At 47.8% G+C, this 17,959-nt stretch overlaps 1 protein-coding gene and 9 non-coding genes across 10 annotated transcripts; all 10 read right to left on the reverse strand.

The window, feature by feature from the left end:
• Positions 1-1,615: 1,615 nt before the first annotated feature.
• Positions 1,616-6,970, reverse strand: LOC135390727 (uncharacterized). The gene has a single exon (XM_064620576.1). The coding sequence runs from the start codon at positions 6,968-6,970 to the stop codon at positions 1,616-1,618; it is 5,355 nt and encodes a 1,784-aa protein (XP_064476646.1).
• Positions 6,971-8,057: 1,087 nt separating this feature from the next.
• On the reverse strand, positions 8,058-8,129 carry Trnap-agg (transfer RNA proline (anticodon AGG)). The gene has a single exon. It is a non-coding gene; the product is annotated as a tRNA-Pro (tRNA).
• Positions 8,130-8,730: 601 nt separating this feature from the next.
• On the reverse strand, positions 8,731-8,802 carry Trnap-agg (transfer RNA proline (anticodon AGG)). Its single transcript has one exon. It is a non-coding gene; the product is annotated as a tRNA-Pro (tRNA).
• A 153-nt stretch (positions 8,803-8,955) lies between these two features.
• On the reverse strand, positions 8,956-9,027 carry Trnap-agg (transfer RNA proline (anticodon AGG)). The gene has a single exon. It is a non-coding gene; the product is annotated as a tRNA-Pro (tRNA).
• Positions 9,028-9,180: 153 nt separating this feature from the next.
• Positions 9,181-9,252, reverse strand: Trnap-agg (transfer RNA proline (anticodon AGG)). Its single transcript has one exon. It is a non-coding gene; the product is annotated as a tRNA-Pro (tRNA).
• A 153-nt stretch (positions 9,253-9,405) lies between these two features.
• Positions 9,406-9,477, reverse strand: Trnap-agg (transfer RNA proline (anticodon AGG)). Its single transcript has one exon. It is a non-coding gene; the product is annotated as a tRNA-Pro (tRNA).
• A 7,363-nt stretch (positions 9,478-16,840) lies between these two features.
• Positions 16,841-16,912, reverse strand: Trnap-ugg (transfer RNA proline (anticodon UGG)). Its single transcript has one exon. It is a non-coding gene; the product is annotated as a tRNA-Pro (tRNA).
• Positions 16,913-17,065: 153 nt separating this feature from the next.
• On the reverse strand, positions 17,066-17,137 carry Trnap-ugg (transfer RNA proline (anticodon UGG)). Its single transcript has one exon. It is a non-coding gene; the product is annotated as a tRNA-Pro (tRNA).
• Positions 17,138-17,291: 154 nt separating this feature from the next.
• On the reverse strand, positions 17,292-17,363 carry Trnap-ugg (transfer RNA proline (anticodon UGG)). Its single transcript has one exon. It is a non-coding gene; the product is annotated as a tRNA-Pro (tRNA).
• A 153-nt stretch (positions 17,364-17,516) lies between these two features.
• Positions 17,517-17,588, reverse strand: Trnap-ugg (transfer RNA proline (anticodon UGG)). The gene has a single exon. It is a non-coding gene; the product is annotated as a tRNA-Pro (tRNA).
• Positions 17,589-17,959: the final 371 nt, after the last annotated feature.

Here is a 17,959-nt window from a genome sequence, read left to right on the forward strand (position 1 = left end):
ATCTTTTATTTTTGGCTGAGAGACGCGCAGCGATTTTTTTTTTTGTCAGGCAGGGTGCACGAGGCTGCGGCCTTGCGCGCCCCACCCACGACCACGCGACCTTCAGCCTCTTCTTTGCTATATGTGTCTCGTTGACGGAGAAATCAATGACCACACTGTGTGAGCTTGTTGTAGTGTCCCCGGAGCATCACTTTACGTTTACCCAGTGGTCTCTCAGTTCCGTCAGGCTCATTCAAACCGTGGGAGAGTACATGAGTTGCCTGTTCGCGCTTGAACCCATTCACCTTATATCATGTGAAAGGACATGTGTACAGCTATCGGATGATGCTAATCCAATGGTGGCAGCCACCACCTGCAGGGATCTCGCAATGGGCACATTTTACGTTGTTCGAAACTTCCGTTCTTCGTTCTTTTACCAATGAAAAGGATGTGACTTTCACACTTCCTGAGGGAGTGGCGGCAACCTGAAACAAAAGCTAAGATGTTACTAGTGGATAAAGATCTCTACGAAGTGCTTCGTTTCTTCTCACTGCTTTGTCGGTATGTTCGTCGAACTGGGGCTTCTTGTCAAGGGCGAACAGGCAACTCATGTACTCTCCCACGGTTTGAATGAGCCTGACGGAACTGAGAGACCATTGGGTAAATGTAAAGTGATGCTCCGGGGGCACTACAACAAGCTCACGCAGTGTGGTCATTGATTTCTCCGTCAACGAGACACATATAGCAAAGAAGAGGTTGAAGGTCGCGTGGTCGTGGGTGGGGCGCGCAAGGCCGCAGCCTCGTGCACCCTGCCTGACAAAAAAAATCGCTGCGCGTCTCTCAGCCAAAAATAAAAGATTGTCTCACTTGACGTCTAAAGTACAGACATGACGCCACCTTTTGAAAAATAATCAAAGAAATCGAAGATGGCATTTTTGAGAAAATTGAGATGCAACATTGGCAATTTTAGCCTACCATGTGTGATTCTCAAGTTAATAACACAGAAACAACTGGGCTGAGAAAAATGAATTCTATACAGCACGAAAGCTCTTTCAACGTCCTATCGAATGGCACTAAGCTCGATGTTCTCAGACGTTCCATCATGACGAAAATTGGTAACAAACTTTGGCCTTTTTGAACGTTTACGCCAAGTTTGGCATTTTTTAACAGAAAATCTGTGGCTCTCAGAGTTCTGCGGGTGGCTGTGGACAGTGTCTATGGTGCAGCCTATAATCACAAAAATCCTCCAGTTCCAAGACATAAAGTCAGCGGTGCTAGATCCCGTCAAAGTCGGTCCAGAAGAAAGCGCGTCCAAGCAGCCTCCGACTTTCCCCCTCTCCTACGCGGAAACTACTGTTGTGGAATATCCACTCCGAGAATGAAGGAACTGTACTTGCCACTTCAAATACGTTTAATTTCAGCGACCAGCTTCAACCATGTCCGAGTATACCGAGGTACAGCAAAACGTGTCCGCTCCTAACACGAGCGTAAGGTGGAAAAAAAAAAATATATAGAAAAGTCCCCCAAAAGGCTCACACACACGCGCTTCTTACACGCGCTCTCAGTTGCTTCGTAGTCGTCTTACGATGCACACAAAGAAAGCTGCAACATCCTCCCCCGCGCAAAATAGAGTTAGTCAATGTCTAGTCATTTCTAACGGGTACAATAGCTGCACAGGCCGTCGAGTTATAGTCCCATTGGGTAGCCTCACTGTACAAGAGCGTACATTGCCATCTCGACCGGGATGAACTTCGTTGACTCTAGCCAGCTTCCAGATATGTCGAGGTGTCTTATGGTCGTGAAGAAGAACCACGTCCCCTTCCGAAAGCTTCGGGAAGCACTCCGTTGCGTTTGTTTGATGAGCTGACCTGAGCTCGAGGAGATACTCCTGCTTCCATCTTCTCCAAAACATGTCTGCAATTTTCTGTTTGTGTCGCCATCTTCGGATGCTTGACTGGGCTGTCGAGGATTGAACTTCATGCGAAGGTTTCTCGGGTAGTGCCGTTAAGGTCCTGCCTATTAGTAGATGAGCTGGAGTCAGCGCGGCAGGTTCGTCGGGAGTGGAATGAAGAAAGGTGAGAGGTCTGGAGTTAACAACTGCCTCTACTTCATGAAGAAGAGTTTCCATCTCTTCGAATGTGAGGCACTGTCTTCCCAGAATTCGCCGCAAGCAGCTCTTGACCGTCCGTATCAGTCGTTCCCACATTCCGCCCCACCATGCAGCCCGTTCTACGATGAACCTCCAGTTAATACGTCTTGCAGACATAAAGTCTTGTGATTCGGTGCTACGCATTATCCTCCACAAGTCTTGAATGTCCCTCGACGCCATCTTGAAAGCAAGGGCATTGTCGCTGTATATGATAGAAGGAGTTCCCCTTCTTGATATAAATCGTCGGAACGCCATGAGGAACGCTTTCGCCGTTGTATCGGTCACTAACTCGAGATGAATCGATCTCGTCGTGGCACATGTGAAGAGGAGGATATATGACTTAGAGGAGGATTCGTAACCTTTACTAGCTTTGATGTACAACGGTCCCGCAAAGTCGACACCTGTGGTCTCAAAGGGGTGAGTCGGGTTTGTCCGAACGTCTGGCAAAGGCGCAGTTGGCGCTGTGATTCGAGTAGCACGAAACCTTACGCACACCGTGCAGTCGTGTATGATCGACTTCACAATCTGCCTGGCCTGGACTATCCACCACTTCTCTCGCAAGGTCGACAATGTCAGTTGTACCCCTCCATGTAGCGTTAGTTCATGTGCATTCCGAACAATCAGCTTGGATAGCGTGTGCTTCTTTGGTAGCAGAATGGGATGCTTGATATCTTCAGTGTTGTCCGAGCACTGTAGTCTGCCCGTAAGCCGCATCACTCTATTTTCATCGAGCAACGGATTCAGCCTCAGAAGCTTGGATGATTTGGCAATTTGCTCGTTGCGACTGAGTGCGAACGTCTCTTCGGGGTAGACTTCACGTTGCACATGTCTCACCCATAACATCTCGGACTCCGCCACTTCAGATGCCGTAAGCGCCCCTATGTTTTTTACATTAGTGCGGCAATTCCACACAAATCTTCGTATCCATGCGGTAACCCGCACAACGCGGTTGTAACTGCTGTACTTAGAAAGCTCGAATAGAGGAGAAGGCCCCTTTAAATCACCTGCAATCACTAGTGCGGCTCTCAGCTTTTCTTCCTCGACGCTCTCTAAGTCCGCATCTTCTTCACCGCAAGGCTTTGGCCAAACTGTGCGTGGATGGGCAAGCCACCCGGGTCCTTCAAACCACTGTGTGTTCTGACTTAATGACCTGACGGTGAGTCCCCTTGTTAAGGCGTCCGCTCGGTTATCGCAGCCTGGGCAATGCCTCCACTGCTGCTGACGGCTATTCGCCTGGATCTCTGCCACTCTGTTCCTCACGAAGGGTTTCCACCTCGTTGAGTCACCTCGGATCCAGCTTAGCGTAATGGTGGAGTCGGTCCAGAATGTCGTCTCAAGGTTCGACAAAGACAGCGCTTGACTCAGGAACTTGGCTATTCGCACTCCTATCAGGGCCCCCATTAGTTCCAGCCTGGGCAAAGTGATCTTCTGGAGTGGTGCCACTCGTGACTTTGAAAACAGCAGGGATACCTTTGTTTCTCCAATCTCACTCGTGCTCCGTAGGAGGGCGCATGCTCCATATGCCTGCGGACTAGCATCCGTGAAGATGTGCATTTCATAAGTGTACAAAGACCCTTCGGTTGGAAGCACACATCTTTCCACTGAGATCATATGTAGGTCGGGCAGCTCCTTAAGCCAGAGGTTCCATGTCTTCGATATCTCCTCTGGAAGTTTGGAGTCCCAATCTATCTTCGCCTTCCAGAGTTCTTGGAAAAGCATCTTCACTCGAATGGTATACGGTGACAGGTACCCCAGAGGATCGAACAGTCTGGCGGAAGCCTGCAGTATGGACCTCTTGCTGTCTTTCATGTCGGCAATGACATCCAGCAGGTGCTGTGCTGAGAAGCTCAGTCTGTCACTAGATCGGTCCCACATCACCCCAAGTACCTTAGTGTGTGCAGTGTCGACGAATGATTTTCCTTCGCTAGCTCCGCCGGTGTCGGACTGCAGGAACATAGTCTGTAGCTCAGCAGAGTTAGACGCCCATTTGCTTAGTTTCATTCCTGCCCTCTGAAAGATGTCTTCCGCCTTTTGGACCAGATGTTTCCCTTCCAAAACGTTGGCTACGCCCACAAGCAGATCGTCGACATAGAAAGAATTTATTAGTGCCTGGGCCAGATCTTTGTTCGACCCCTCTACTGATCTCAGGTGATGCTGTAGAGTTGCAGTCAGCAGGAAAGGACTTGCCGATGTCCCGAAAGGCACCCTCGTCATTCTCCAACACTCCACTTCAGGCTGTGGATCGTCCAATGTTGGAGCATGGTTAAACCACAAGAAACGGAGAGCATCTCTGTCTTTCTCTCTAATGCCGATTTGCAGAAATGCCTTTCGGATATCCGCTGTGATTGCTATTCTGTGTAGTCTGAAACGCAACAGGACAGGCACCAAATCGGCTCCCAACTTAGGCCCCTTCTCCAAGTGGTCATTCAGCGACGTAGCTCCAGATGCGTGTGATGAGGCGTCAAACACCACACGTATCTTCGTTGTCGTGGATTCGCTACGTACTACTGCCCTGTGAGGCATGTAGTAATGCAAACCAGTCAGGGCTGTGTCTTCCTTGGCCTTCTCGGCGTGCCCATTTTCAAGGTAGCTCCTTATAACCTCGTCATACTTCGTCAAGCAGTCATTTTGGAGTAACCGTCTCGTAAGTCCTCGCAGTCGCCGGTTGGCTTCCTCGAAATTGTCTTCCAATTCTTCTGTACGAGGCTTCCAGGGTAGGGCCACCTCGTACCGGCCGTCCACATAACGAATGTTTCTTTGAAATTCTTCAAGCACCGCTGTGTCATGCTCGTTGTTGTTTGTCGTTACGTCTGCGATTCCAATACTGTCTAACTTCCAGAACTTCTCCAGCACATCATCTGGATCCACACAAACTCCTGTTCTTAAGACGCATATCGTCGTGGCTGCTGAAGTTTCAGCATAGCCATGTGTGACCTGTGAAGGCCCTTGAAACGTCCACCCGAACACTGTTCCAATTGCTACCAACTTGTCATCGTCTGCATGCCTCTTCACTTCTCCTGTCAAGAGCTGCCACATTTCGTCACTGCCTATTAGCAGTCCAATGCTAGCTTCACACTGAACATTGGGAAACAAGGAGTCGTCGGCTATCTGGTGTCCTTGTCGACGAAGCCTTTCGACGAACTCCTGATTAGCTGGAATTTCCGCAAGATCCTTGCAAATGAACGGAATAGTGGTTGCGCGTATGATATAGTCCACAGGACGATACTGACTCCGCAGGTGAAGTTCAACCACTTTCCCTAAGTGGGTCTTGTTAGCGGTAGACGAACTGGCAAAAGTGTTCAACCGCAACTTGCTCTCACCTACAACTTTCAGTTTCAGCTTCTGCGCAATGTCGTCACGGATGAAGGTCAGCTGACTACCTCCATCGATGATGCCACGAAGTTGGGTACACGCGGTGTCAGATGACGCCCATAGTCTGAAGGTCTGCAAAAGAACCTCGGCACGTCCCCGTTGGTCCCTGTGCTGGGTGGTGGTCATTATGTTGGTCACGGTGTCGTTGCTACTTGTCGGACCTGGTCTCTTTGAGGGATCGCAGACGACGGAAGCGTGTCTGTTTCCACAATGTTTACAGACAACGTTAACACGACAGTCCTTGGACCGGTGACCTCTTTTCGTACACCGAAAGCAGCGCATATCCTTTGACAGTTTTTTAATCTTTTCGGCGATCGATAGTCCTGCATTGCAGTCCAGTGTGCTGTGGCCAGTTGATGCACAGAACACGCACTTTGGAGTTCCTTCAACGCATGCTTGGAGAACCGCTCCGGTAGGAATAAGTTTGTTTCTTGCCCCGTTAGTATGTTGGGCCCCTGAAGCCTTCTGACTGTATTGCAGTCCAGACCGTTCTAGGCTATCTAATTCCGCTCTGATGAAGTCGAGGACCTTCGACAACTCATCTGTAGTCTCTACGCCGCAGTCATCTTGAGCAACTGGCCTGGTAGACCTATCCCTGTGCTCTGCGGTCCCGTCGTCGCTGGGGGTCCTCTTGTGTCGATGCATTCGGTGGTACTCAACCACCATCTCTGTAGGGATAGCTGAGAAAAGGATATCGACTATCATCGACGAGTAACTACTTGTTGACACTCCCAGCGCCTTGAGACCTCGCATGTTGGCTTGTAAATGGTCATACAAAGACCGTAGTCCATGTACGTCTCTCTGTGATTTCACAGCTGGTAAATCCCGTAGCCTCGCGAGATACTCCCGTTGTATAAGAGAGGTGTCTCCGAAACGCTGCGATAGTATCTCAATCGCGTCGTCGTAGGAAGACTCTGTTGATTGCAGTCCACGAAGGGAATCAGCTGCTCGTCCTTTCAACGACGTGTTTAGGTACTGGAACTTCTCTGTCTTATTCAGCCGCTGGTTTTCATGTACTGCCGTCTTGAACTGCTCCCAAAATGGTCGCCATTCTGTGAGCTCACCGGCGAAGGTCATCAACTGCAACTTAGGTAGCTTGATCCCCGCTTGGACTTGTTGGTTGATCTGTGGCATACGAGGCGACACTGGCTCCGACTGAGGAGAAGCCATGTGCCGTTCCAAAAGCTGAAAATCAGCCAGCCGTGTCCGTAGTTCCGCAGTCGCATTAGCAGTTTGCTCTTCATATCGGAATACTGCTTCGTACTCCGCGGGTAAATCCTCATCCTTTATGAAGGGCTCGATTTCTGCGTTCACCGCTTGTAGTTCCTTGTAACTTTCTTCTATGCGAGCTAGAAGTCCATTCAAAACGGTCTTACTGACACCGACGTCCTGCCGAAGATCCGTGACCTCGTTCACGAGTCGAGTAATTTGTGCACGCCGTGCTGCTCTTTTAGGCTTAAGCCGGTCCATGATCAGTCTTCGAAACGTTCAATATCTTGTACAGCCAGGCCAGTTCCCGGGTTTCGGCACCAGAAATATGTTGTGGAATATCCACTCCGAGAATGAAGGAACTGTACTTGCCACTTCAAATACGTTTAATTTCAGCGACCAGCTTCAACCATGTCCGAGTATACCGAGGTACAGCAAAACGTGTCCGCTCCTAACACGAGCGTAAGGTGGAAAAAAAAATATATAGAAAAGTCCCCCAAAAGGCTCACACACACGCGCTTCTTACACGCGCTCTCAGTTGCTTCGTAGTCGTCTTACGATGCACACAAAGAAAGCTGCAACAAGTACTTCACGCACGAGCGTCGCACGTGGCGCGATTTGCGTCGCTTGAACTGTCCTCTAACATATATTTTTTCTGGTCGAATTAAAAAATACGACTTTCACACGTTGTTCGATTTAAAATGAAACTACCCACGTACGACTTCTTGATGACGGAAAGATAGCGCCCATGCCATGGAGACAGCACTTCCTGAAGTCTGTTGAGCTTGTTGGTCCACACTTGATCCGTTGGCTTGTGCAGCTCAAAGGGGACACCGAGGTACTTGTCCACCTCCTGCTCCATTGTATGCCCAGGAACACGGCTGGCGCTTCGTCCCACGGCCTCAGCCAACTGCCTATCGACTTGTCGAGGTTACGCTTCGCACCCGAGTGCCTGCAGTATTTCTCTATCGTCTCTAGCGTCTTGTGATCTCCCTCTTTCGTTGTTATGATGACTGCAACAGCATCGGCGTAGGCTAGCAATTTGATGGACTGAGCCTCAAGTTGTATTCCTGTGATGGCTTCATGCTTGATTAAGCTTTGACAAAGAGGCTCCAGGTACGCAGAAAACAGCAGCGGAGACAGGGGACAACCCTGCTTGACTGATGAATAGATGTGTATTGGTTGAGCTAGCTGGCCACTGACCAAAAGTCTCGTGGCCAGACCTTTATCCAGGCGGTTAAGAAAGATAGAAAGGAAAAGGCTTGTCAAGAGACAAATATAGGCTCGTGTGTGATAGCTATAATAGCAAACTGCACAGCACAATGAAGTCAACAGCGATAAGAAAGGAGGGCTCGTCCGGGATTTGAACCCGGGACCTCTCGCACCCTAAGCGAGAATCATACCCCTAGACCAACGAGCCACAAAACCGGTCCACGTGCCGCTGTTCGTCGACCGGAGGCGTAACTACATGATAGAAAGGAAAAGGCTTGTCAAGAAACAAATATAGGCTCGTGTGTGATAGTTATAATAGCAAACCGCATAGCACAATGAAGTCAACCGCGATAAGAAACGAGGGCTAGTCCGGTATGGAACCCGGGACCTGTCGCACCCAAAGCGAGAACCATACTCCTAGACCAAAGAGCCACAAAACCGATCCACGTCCCGCTGTTCGTCGACCGGAGACGTAATTACGTGATAGAAAGGAAAAGGCTTGTCAAGAAACAAATGTAGGTTCGTGTGTGATAGTTATAATAGCAAACCGCATAGCACAATGAAGTCAACAGCGATAAGAAAGGAGGGCTCGTCCGGGATTTCAACTCGGGACCTCTCGCACCCTAAGCGAGAATGATACCCCTAGACCAACGAGCCACAAAACAAGTCCACGTGCCGCTGTTCGTCGACCGGAGGTGTAATTACGTGATAGAAAGGAAAGGCTTGTCAAGAAACAAATGTAGGCTCGTGTGTGATAGTTATAATAGCAAACCGCATAGCACAATGAAGTCAACAGCGATAAGACAGGACGGCTCGTCCGGGATTTGAACCCGGGACTTCTCGCAACCTAAGCGAGAATCATACCCCTAGACCAACGAGCCACAAAACCAGTCCACGTGCCGCTGTTCGTCGACCGGAGGCATAATTACGTGATAGAAAGGAAAACGCTTGTCAAGAAACAAATATAGGCTCGTGTGTGATAGTTATAATAGCAAACCGCATAGCACAATGAAGTCAACAGCGATAAGAAAGGAGGGCTCGTCCGGGATTGGAACCCGGGACCTCTCGCACCCTAAGCGAGAATCATACCCCTAGACCAACGAGCCACAAAACCAGTCCACGTGCCGCTGTTCGTCGACCGGAGGCGTAACTACGTGATATAAAGGAAAAGGCTTGTCAAGAAACAAATATAGGCTCGTGTGTGATAGTTATAATAGCAAACCGCATAGCACAATGAAGTCAACAGCGATAAGAAAGGAGGGCTCGTCCGGGATTGGAACCCGGGACCTCTCGCACCCTAAGCGAGAATCATACCCCTAGACCAACGAGCCACAAAACCAGTCCACGTGCCGCTGTTCGTCGACCGGAGGCGTAACTACGTGATATAAAGGAAAAGGCTTGTCAAGAAACAAATATAGGCTCGTGTGTGATAGTTATAATAGCAAACCGCATAGCACAATGAAGTCAACAGCGATAAGAAAGGAGGGCTCGTCCGGGATTGGAACCCGGGACCTCTCGCACCCTAAGCGAGAATCATACCCCTAGACCAACGAGCCACAAAACCAGTCCACGTGCCGCTGTTCGTCGACCGGAGGCGTAACTACGTGATATAAAGGAAAAGGCTTGTCAAGAAACAAATATAGGCTCGTGTGTGATAGTTATAATAGCAAACCGCATAGCACAATGAAGTCAACCGCGATAAGAAACGAGGGCTAGTCCGGGATGGAACGCGGGACCTCTCGCACCCTAAGCGAGAATCATACCCCTAGACCAACGAGCCACGAAACCAATCCACGTCCCGCTGTTCGTCGACCGGAGACGGAATTAAGTGATAGAAAGGAAAAGGCTTGTCAAGAAACAAATGTAGGTTCGTGTGTGATAGTTATAATAGCAAACCGCATAGCACAATGAAGTCAACAGTGATAAGAAAGGAGGGCTCGTCCGAGATTTCAACCCGAGACCTCTCGCACCCTAAGCGAGAATGATACCCCTAGACCAACGAGCCACAAAACCGGTCCACGTGCCGCTGTTCGTCAACCGGAGGCGTAATTACGTGATAGAAAGGAAAAGGCTTGTCAAGAAACAACGAGCCTTTTTTTTTCCTTTTTTTTTTCACAAGTCTTATACATTCGTACACGTCACATAATGGAAAATTATGTTGAACACTGTATGTGACTCCCAGTCACATCCAGGGAATACGCTCCCGGTCACTTATTTTGCGCAAAACATCTCGTAACCACTTGGGTACGTCATCTCTGTATCGTGCTACTTTGAAGGTTTCCAGCAGTTCTTGCTGGAAATACTCAGAAGGGGGTCTTAAGGGTTCCTCATTCCGGTCCAGCATCTTGAGCTTCCACAGTGCGTGCAGGCCGATTATAATGATCATATCATATCTGGTATCTATCCCCCTAGCCAATGGCAAAAACCTAATTGCATGCTCATTTAAATACAGTGTCTTTTTTCAGCTTTTGTTGTAGGTCGTCCCAAAAAAACATAGCCTCATTGCAGTACAGAAATACGTGGTCAATCGTCTCAGGCACATTACAGAAGCGACAATTAACAGTCCACGGTACAAAAATCCCTTTTGATACAAGCCACGCCTTCACAGGAAGAATACCTGGATGAAGTCGGAAGAAGAAAGTCTTCAAATCCGCTTTAATTGGCATCTTGGTTACACGGCACAAAACATATTTCCCTTTCCCTTCTTGCGATACCGCGCGATACAGAGGTGCTGGAAATAAGGAATCGATAAGATCACTTGCCAGTCGTGTTCTGTCGACTTCAAAAACATATTGCACAGAATATCTACAAAGCAAAAACTTTACACATCCTACAACCTCACTATAAAATCCACGAAGTTTAGTCTTCAGTTTCACTACAGAAACCGCTATGCATGGCAGGTGCTCTCCAATCACACACTGTAACATGGTTCTCAAGACAGGATGGGAAGCGTTCCTGAGAAAGAACAGTTTCATAACAATCTGTTTTACAAACAAATGATGTAGTCCTAGTCCACCGTCTATAACACTTTTGAACAGGTTTTCTCGTCGCGTTGGCTCAAATTTGGAACACCATATCAAAGTTGCAAAAAACCTGTGAAGCACATGAATGTTCTTGCGAGCACACGGGAGAACATGCAGTAAATACACAACCCTGGCAACCAGAAAGATATTGCAGACTTTTGCTCGCTGAAATATAGACAATTCGCTTGGTTTCCACGTGAAAGCCTGCTTACGCACCTTGTTCGCTACCGTCTTCCACACATGGTTCGTATTGATACTATCCTCCAAAGGCACCCCCAAATACTTTGGTAGGCTTGTCTGCCATGTCATGCCCTCATATTCTTTCGGCTTGGATCCCCACTCGCCTGCCCATACACCGACAGATTTATCCTTGTTTAGTTGTGCCCCTGATGCTTCACAGTACCCTTCGACAATTTCCATGACTTTGGCAACGCTTTTCTTATCGACGACGAACACGGCCAGGTCATCAGCATACGCAAGCGTCTTTATCTCTGTGCTGCCAAGTGTATAACCGTGCACGTCAGTGCACTTGTTTATGTTTCGGCACAGGGGTTCTAAGTATAAGTAAAACAGAAGTGGGGACATGGGGCTGCTATGACATACTGAATTCTGCAGTGCAATGGGTTTGCTCACGATTTTATTGATGACCAGGCGAGTCTCAGCCATTGCGTAAGACAAGCGTATCCTGTTTATGAAGATAGGGCCCATATTCACTGCTTCAAGGATGGAAAACAGAAATGAGTGATTCACCCGATCGAACGCTTTGGACAGGTCGAACTGCATCATAGCTGCCTGGTCTCCTTCTAGTCTGCATCTGTCCAGTACCGTCCTTGCCACATGTATATTGCTTTGAATACTACGTCCCTGTATAGCACAGGTTTGATGTTCGCCCACTAGTTTTGGCATGACTTTCTGCATCCTTGCTCCAATGACTTTGGCGAATATTTTGTAGTCGACGTTGGTGAGGGCTATCGGTCTGAAATCTGTCACTTTTGGAACGGATCCGTCAGGGATTTTCTTTGGGATAAGCACTGTACTTGAACGTACCATTGAGTACGGTAGAATGTTGTTAGTCTCAGCCTCACTAAATACCTTCACTAGCACCGCACTCAGCAAATCAACATGTTTCTTGTAGAACTCAGCGCTGATACCATCGGGCCCGGGTGACCGATTGTTCTGCAGGGCTTTGATGGCTTGACGAACTTCGTCTTCTGAAATCGGCGCCTCTAGTTCTTCCTTCGCTTGGTCATCTAGTTGCGGCATCAACTCCGTAGTTCGTTCCTGAGTCATCCCATCCCCAGCTGGGCGCGCATTTCCCAACAGAGAATTATAATAATTCCAGAAACATCCTTCTATGTCCTTCTGCGTATCAACCTTCCGTCCACCGTCACTTATTTCAGTAATCTTGTTCCGAACGGAATGCATTCTTTCTTTCTGGTGAAAATATTTGCTTGGCCGCTCATCCGGCAAGAATCTTTGTGACCTTGCTCTTATCATGGCGCCCTGACACTTGCTTTCTTCGATAAGACTGAGCCCGAGCTTTGTATCCTGAATATCTTCCAAGAATTCTCCTGGCATCTCAGATTCCATCTTGATCAGAGTGCACAATCTTTTCTTCAATATGTTTTCTTCATACTTCTTTTTATATTACGTTATACTGCGTCTTTCAATTGCCGACTCGCGCACTTTCTGTTTCGCAATTTCCCACTGTACACCATAGGCTTGCTCCGAATGTTTCATCTGTACAATGAGCTGTCTTACAAAGTAGTTAAAGTTTGCATCTTCTAACAGTTCGTTGTTGAGCTTCCACTGTTGCCACCCACAATTTCTTATCTTATCAGCCACATCTCCAAGCGTTGCAAGAACCATACAGTGATCACTAAAATGGACGGGTAATAGACTGTACCTACCAACTCCGTTGCGCTTTTGCTCCGACACATATATACGATCAAGTCGTGCGTCGCTGCCCCTTTGGTAGTGCGTATACCTCATCGGTTCTTTCACACATTCTGCTATATCCACCATTTCCATACAGTGCTGTCCTCAAGTCCAGGTCCCTCCTCTCAAGCTTGTTTCTTATCCCCTGCCACTGTCCGTCCAGTTCCTCTTTTGGCACCACACTTAGCATCCACTTCAGCTTCTGTTTGAACTTGACTAAGGGTGGCGTTGGTTTTTCCCAGCACTCTACTTCGTCCGTTCTGAAAGACCAAAGAGAATGAAGGCCGAGAACTACCAGGCACGAGACTATATGTTCCTCCTGCGTGCTTGCAACTCGGAGGTACTTAAGGTTCTGCCACCGAAGCTTCAAGTCTTGGTCTATGAAGCCCTTGAAGATGTCCCAAAACTAGATTGCCCTCTTGCAGTGCAGGAAGACGTGCAATAGTGTTTCCTCTTCTTGGTGCCCAAGGTGTTAAGAAGCCCTTTCTTTCTAGCCATGCTTGTACTGGCAAAACTTCCCAGTGGAACAGAAAAAAGAAGTCCTTCGAACCAGTGGGAATTAACATTTTCCGGACCTTTCTTAATACGCCTTCTTCCCCATTCGGAGGATTACATTGTCTGTACAGAGGAGTCGGTACTATTGCAGATATTGTATCCCAGTACAGAGTCTTCTTCTTTACCGTTGCGAGGTAGTCCCACGAAAACCGTTCTTCAAAGAAACCTACAGCATCTGCTACCTTTTTGTAAAATGAAAGGACGGCGGAACGACGGTAGCTACAGTTTCCTGTGACTGTCCATCTGCTGAGATAAGGGTTGCCGAGCAACCGAAGTGCAGACCTTAGCAGCGGGTCCTTCTGATCTCGGAAATACATAAATCTGTGTACTTGCAGTTTGATGATAACGTTGACCAATCCGATGCCTCCTTTCTTCAGGCTTAGGAACAAGTTTGACCGCCTCATCTTCTCCATTGGGGATTTCCAAATGAATATAGCGCATTCCCTGTGAAACCTGTTCATGGCGCCCTTGTTGATGCTGATGCACTGTGCTGCATAAAAAATTGCCGGGTACAAGACGGAATTACGTACGTAAGCTTTACTGGGGAGCGACAGATATCTGCCGTGCCATGCGACACGTTTTGCCGATACCAGACTCAATCTCTTTGCCCACATATCGCCCCTGTCTTCATTGAAGTGGATTCCCAAATACTTTCCCACCGTTGTCGTCCACGTTATTTGCATAAACTTCTCCGGTACATGTCTACAGCTTCCTACCCAGGCTCCTGATGATTTCTTCAAGTTGAGTGCTGCACCCGATACTCTCGTGAAATCCTTGATGATGGCGACGCCTTCACAGACTTGGGGCTTGGAAGAACAGATGATGGCTACGTCATCCGCATATGCTAGGAGATTGACGTGTTCCGTGCCTAACTGGAGGCCTCTGATGTTACGGTTTTCCACCAACTTCTTGCACATCGGTTCCAGATACAGAGCAAAAAGTATCGGGGACGGGGGGGCAGCCTCGTCTAACGGATGAGTGTATTGGAATACTTTTGCCGATCTGACCGTTCACCAGAAGTCTTGCAGTAACTTGGTTATAGCAGACTTTAATCCATTTGATGAGGAGGTCCCCTGCTTTACATTTGTCTGATACAGCAAACAGGAAACTGTGGCACACTCTGTCAAATGCCTGAGAAAGATCTGTCTGCAGCACAGCAAAGGCTTGAGAAGAGACCTCAGCAAGTTCACACACAGTTCTCATAACATGTAGAATCCATGAAATCGACCTGCCGTGTATACCATATGGTTGGTGAATGCCAATTACCATCTGCAGTCCAGTTTCCAACCTCGTGGCTAGGATCTTCGCAAGGATTTTATAATCTGTGCACATTAGGCTGATGGGCCTGTAGTCCGTAACACAGGGATGTTCGTTGGTTCTCTTCTTTTTCGGTATGAGGACGGTGAGTGCCTGTCTCATGCTGGGTGGCAACAATCCCCTTCTTGCAATATCTTCAAAAACCAGTTTCAGAATACTGCTTAGCTCCTCGCTGAAAGTTTTGTAAAATCCGGCTCCAATCCCATCTATACCTGGTGACTTGTTTCTTCCTAAACTGTTAATCGCTCGCCTTATCTCATCATCTTGTAGGCCTCCGTTGATCCTCTCCTGGCACTGTTGATCAATGACGGGGAAATCGTTTAGCCAGGTTTCATATTCTGTCTTGTTGGTTTCCTTCTCTTTGAATAATTCAACATAATGCCGGTGGAAAGCCTCCTCAATCTCCCCTTGCTTTGTGATTTGCATGCCACGCACGTAGATTTCTTTGATGTTGTTCTCTTGAGTTCTTTCTCTCTGTTTCAATTGAAAAACTTTATAGGGCGTTTCTTCTCTTCCTACTGCCTGTACCCTGCTTCTTATCATTGCACCGTGGTGTTTTCTTCGTACAGCTTGTGAAGCTCTTTCTTTACTTTCTTTATGTCTTCCTTAAACTCTCCTGGTTTCATGCATTCAGCTTCAGCCAGCTCTTCTAGGATGCTTGTCAGGTGATTCATCCCTTTCTTTTTTTTCAAAAACTTTTGCTTGTGAGAATTCTATTGACGCTCTTTTAATCTCATGCTTGAACTCTTCCCAAGTTACGGCAGTGATGTCACCCTCTCTGCTATAACCTTCTATCATTGCCATGATTTTGTCTTTGAAAGCATCGTCCTCCAATATACTTTTGTTCATTTTCCAGATACTCTTATACTCTTCTTACCTTTCCGCCTTGATGCATTGTTCTTCATTCCAATGGTTATGCTCACGAGAGCGTGATCAGAGAAAAATTGAGGTTTCACCTGATAGCCTCCTAGAAATGGCAGTAACGATCCTGAAGCATATATCCTATCGAGCCTTGCGTGCGAGCTTCCTTGAAAGTGTGTGTACGATATGTTTCCTTTCGGGCTTGCATCCCAGACGTCCACTAGGTCCTCTTTCCTCGTAAGAATTTCCAATTCCTTTCTGCTTGGGTCACTTTCCATTCGCTTGTTGCTGCGATCCTCTTTCTTTAACACACAGTTAACGTCTCCGCAAACAACAAGAGGCCACGCCACATTTATGAACTGTTCCAGCGATTGAAAGAAATTTTTCTGTTCTCCTGAATCAAGCGGTCGACAACACACAACCGGCCGCTTTGGTCCAAAACATAGTCCACTACTATAAGCCCCGCCTTCTTCCTGACGAGAATCAAGCTTCCGGCGCACTTTCCTGTTGCTGAAGAATGATAGCAGAAAAAATCAGTTTTGAAGAAATTAACGAGTTCCTTTTCATCTTCGAGCGTTGAGACCTTGGTTTCTTGTAGGCAAGCAACATCGATCTTTTCCGAAGATAACAAGTTGGCTATCAAACACTTTCTTCTGTACGACCGAAGACTTACAAGATTTAGCGTTGCCAATTTTATGTTGTTATCACGTCCCATCTTGCTTTATGATAGACGCTGCTCTTGTCTTCTTTCACTTAGTAGAAACCAGGTTCGTCTAGCTGAGACGATCCAAATTCTTCTAAAGGAATTTCCGTTGTGAGGCCTTGTTCATGACATACTTTCTTCTTTGGGCCTAAATCTTGTTTTTCTTGTCGGCCGTCCACAGTTCCACGATTCTTATCGTTTATTTCTTCACCCTTCCGTTTCCCTGCTGAGTCGTCGACATGCCCGCACTTTGTTGGTTCCTGATGTTTTTCCTGTTTCCGCTCGCATTTATCCAGAGATATCTATGTTTTCGTCCGTTCGATGTTGGCGCTCAAACCTTCGAGAATCATACCCCTAGACCAACGAGCCACGAAACCAATCCACGTCCCGCTGTTCGTCGATCGGAGGCATAATTACGTGCTAGAAAGGAAAAGGCTTGTCAAGAAACAAATATAGGCTCGGGTGTGATAGTTATAATAGCAAACCGCATAGCACAATGAAGTCTACAGCGATAAGAAACGAGGGCTCGTCCGGGATTTGAACCCGGGACCTCTCGCACCCAAAGCGAGAATCATGCCCCTAGACCAAAGAGCCACGAAACCAATCCACGTCTCGCTGTTCGTCGACCGGAGGCGTAATTACGTGCTAGAAAGGAAAAGGCTTGTCAAGAAACAAATATAGGCTCGGGTGTGATAGTTATAATAGCAAACCGCATAGCACAATGAAGTCAACAGCGATAAGAAACGAGGGCTCGTCCGGGATTTGAACCCGGGACCTCTCACACCCAAAGCAAGAATCATACCCCTAGACCAACGAGCCACGAAACCACTCCACCTCCCGCTGTTCGTCGACCGGAGGCGTAATTACGTGCTAGAAAGGAAAAGGCTTGTCAAGAAAAAAAATATAGGCTCGGGTGTGATAGTTATAATAGCAAACCGCATAGCACAATGAAGTCTACAGCGATAAGAAACGAGGGCTCGTCCGGGATTTGAACCCGGGACCTCTCGCACCCAAAGCGAGAATCATACCCCTAGACCAACGAGCCACGAAACCAATCCACGTCCCGCTGTTCGTCGACCGGAGGCGTAATTACGTGCTAGAAAGTAAAAGGCTTGTCAAGAAACAAATATAGGCTCGGGTGTGATAGTTATAATAGCAAACCGCATAGCACAATGAAGTCAACCGCGATAAGAAACGAGGGCTCGTCCGGGATTTGAACCCGGGACCTCTCACACCCAAAGCAAGAATCATACCCCTAGACCAACGAGCCACGAAACCACTCCACCTCTCGCTGTTCGTCGACCGGAGGCGTAATTACGTGCTAGAAAGGAAATGGCTTGTCAAGAAACAAATAGTGGCTCGGGTGTGATAGTTATAATAGCAAACCGCATAGCACAATGAAGTCTACAGCGATAAGAAACGAGGGCTCGTCCGGGACCTCTCGCACCCAAAGCGAGAATCATACCCCTAGACCAACGAGCCACGAAACCAATCCACGTCCCGCTGTTCGTCGACCGGAGGCGTAATTACGTGCTAGAAACGAAAAGGCTTGTCAAGAAACAAATATAGGCTCGGGTGTGATAGTTATAATAGCAAACCGCATAGCACAATGAAGTCTACAGCGATAAGAAACGAGGGCTC

Source organism: Ornithodoros turicata, chromosome 1 (assembly GCF_037126465.1).
Source record: "Ornithodoros turicata isolate Travis chromosome 1, ASM3712646v1, whole genome shotgun sequence".
NCBI classification, from domain to species: domain Eukaryota; kingdom Metazoa; phylum Arthropoda; class Arachnida; order Ixodida; family Argasidae; genus Ornithodoros; species Ornithodoros turicata.

Bases quoted from the DNA above. Each gene is read 5' to 3' on its own strand.
- LOC135390727 (XM_064620576.1), bottom strand. From the start codon at position 6,970: ATGGACCGGCTTAAGCCTAAAAGAGCAGCACGGCGTGCACAAATTACT.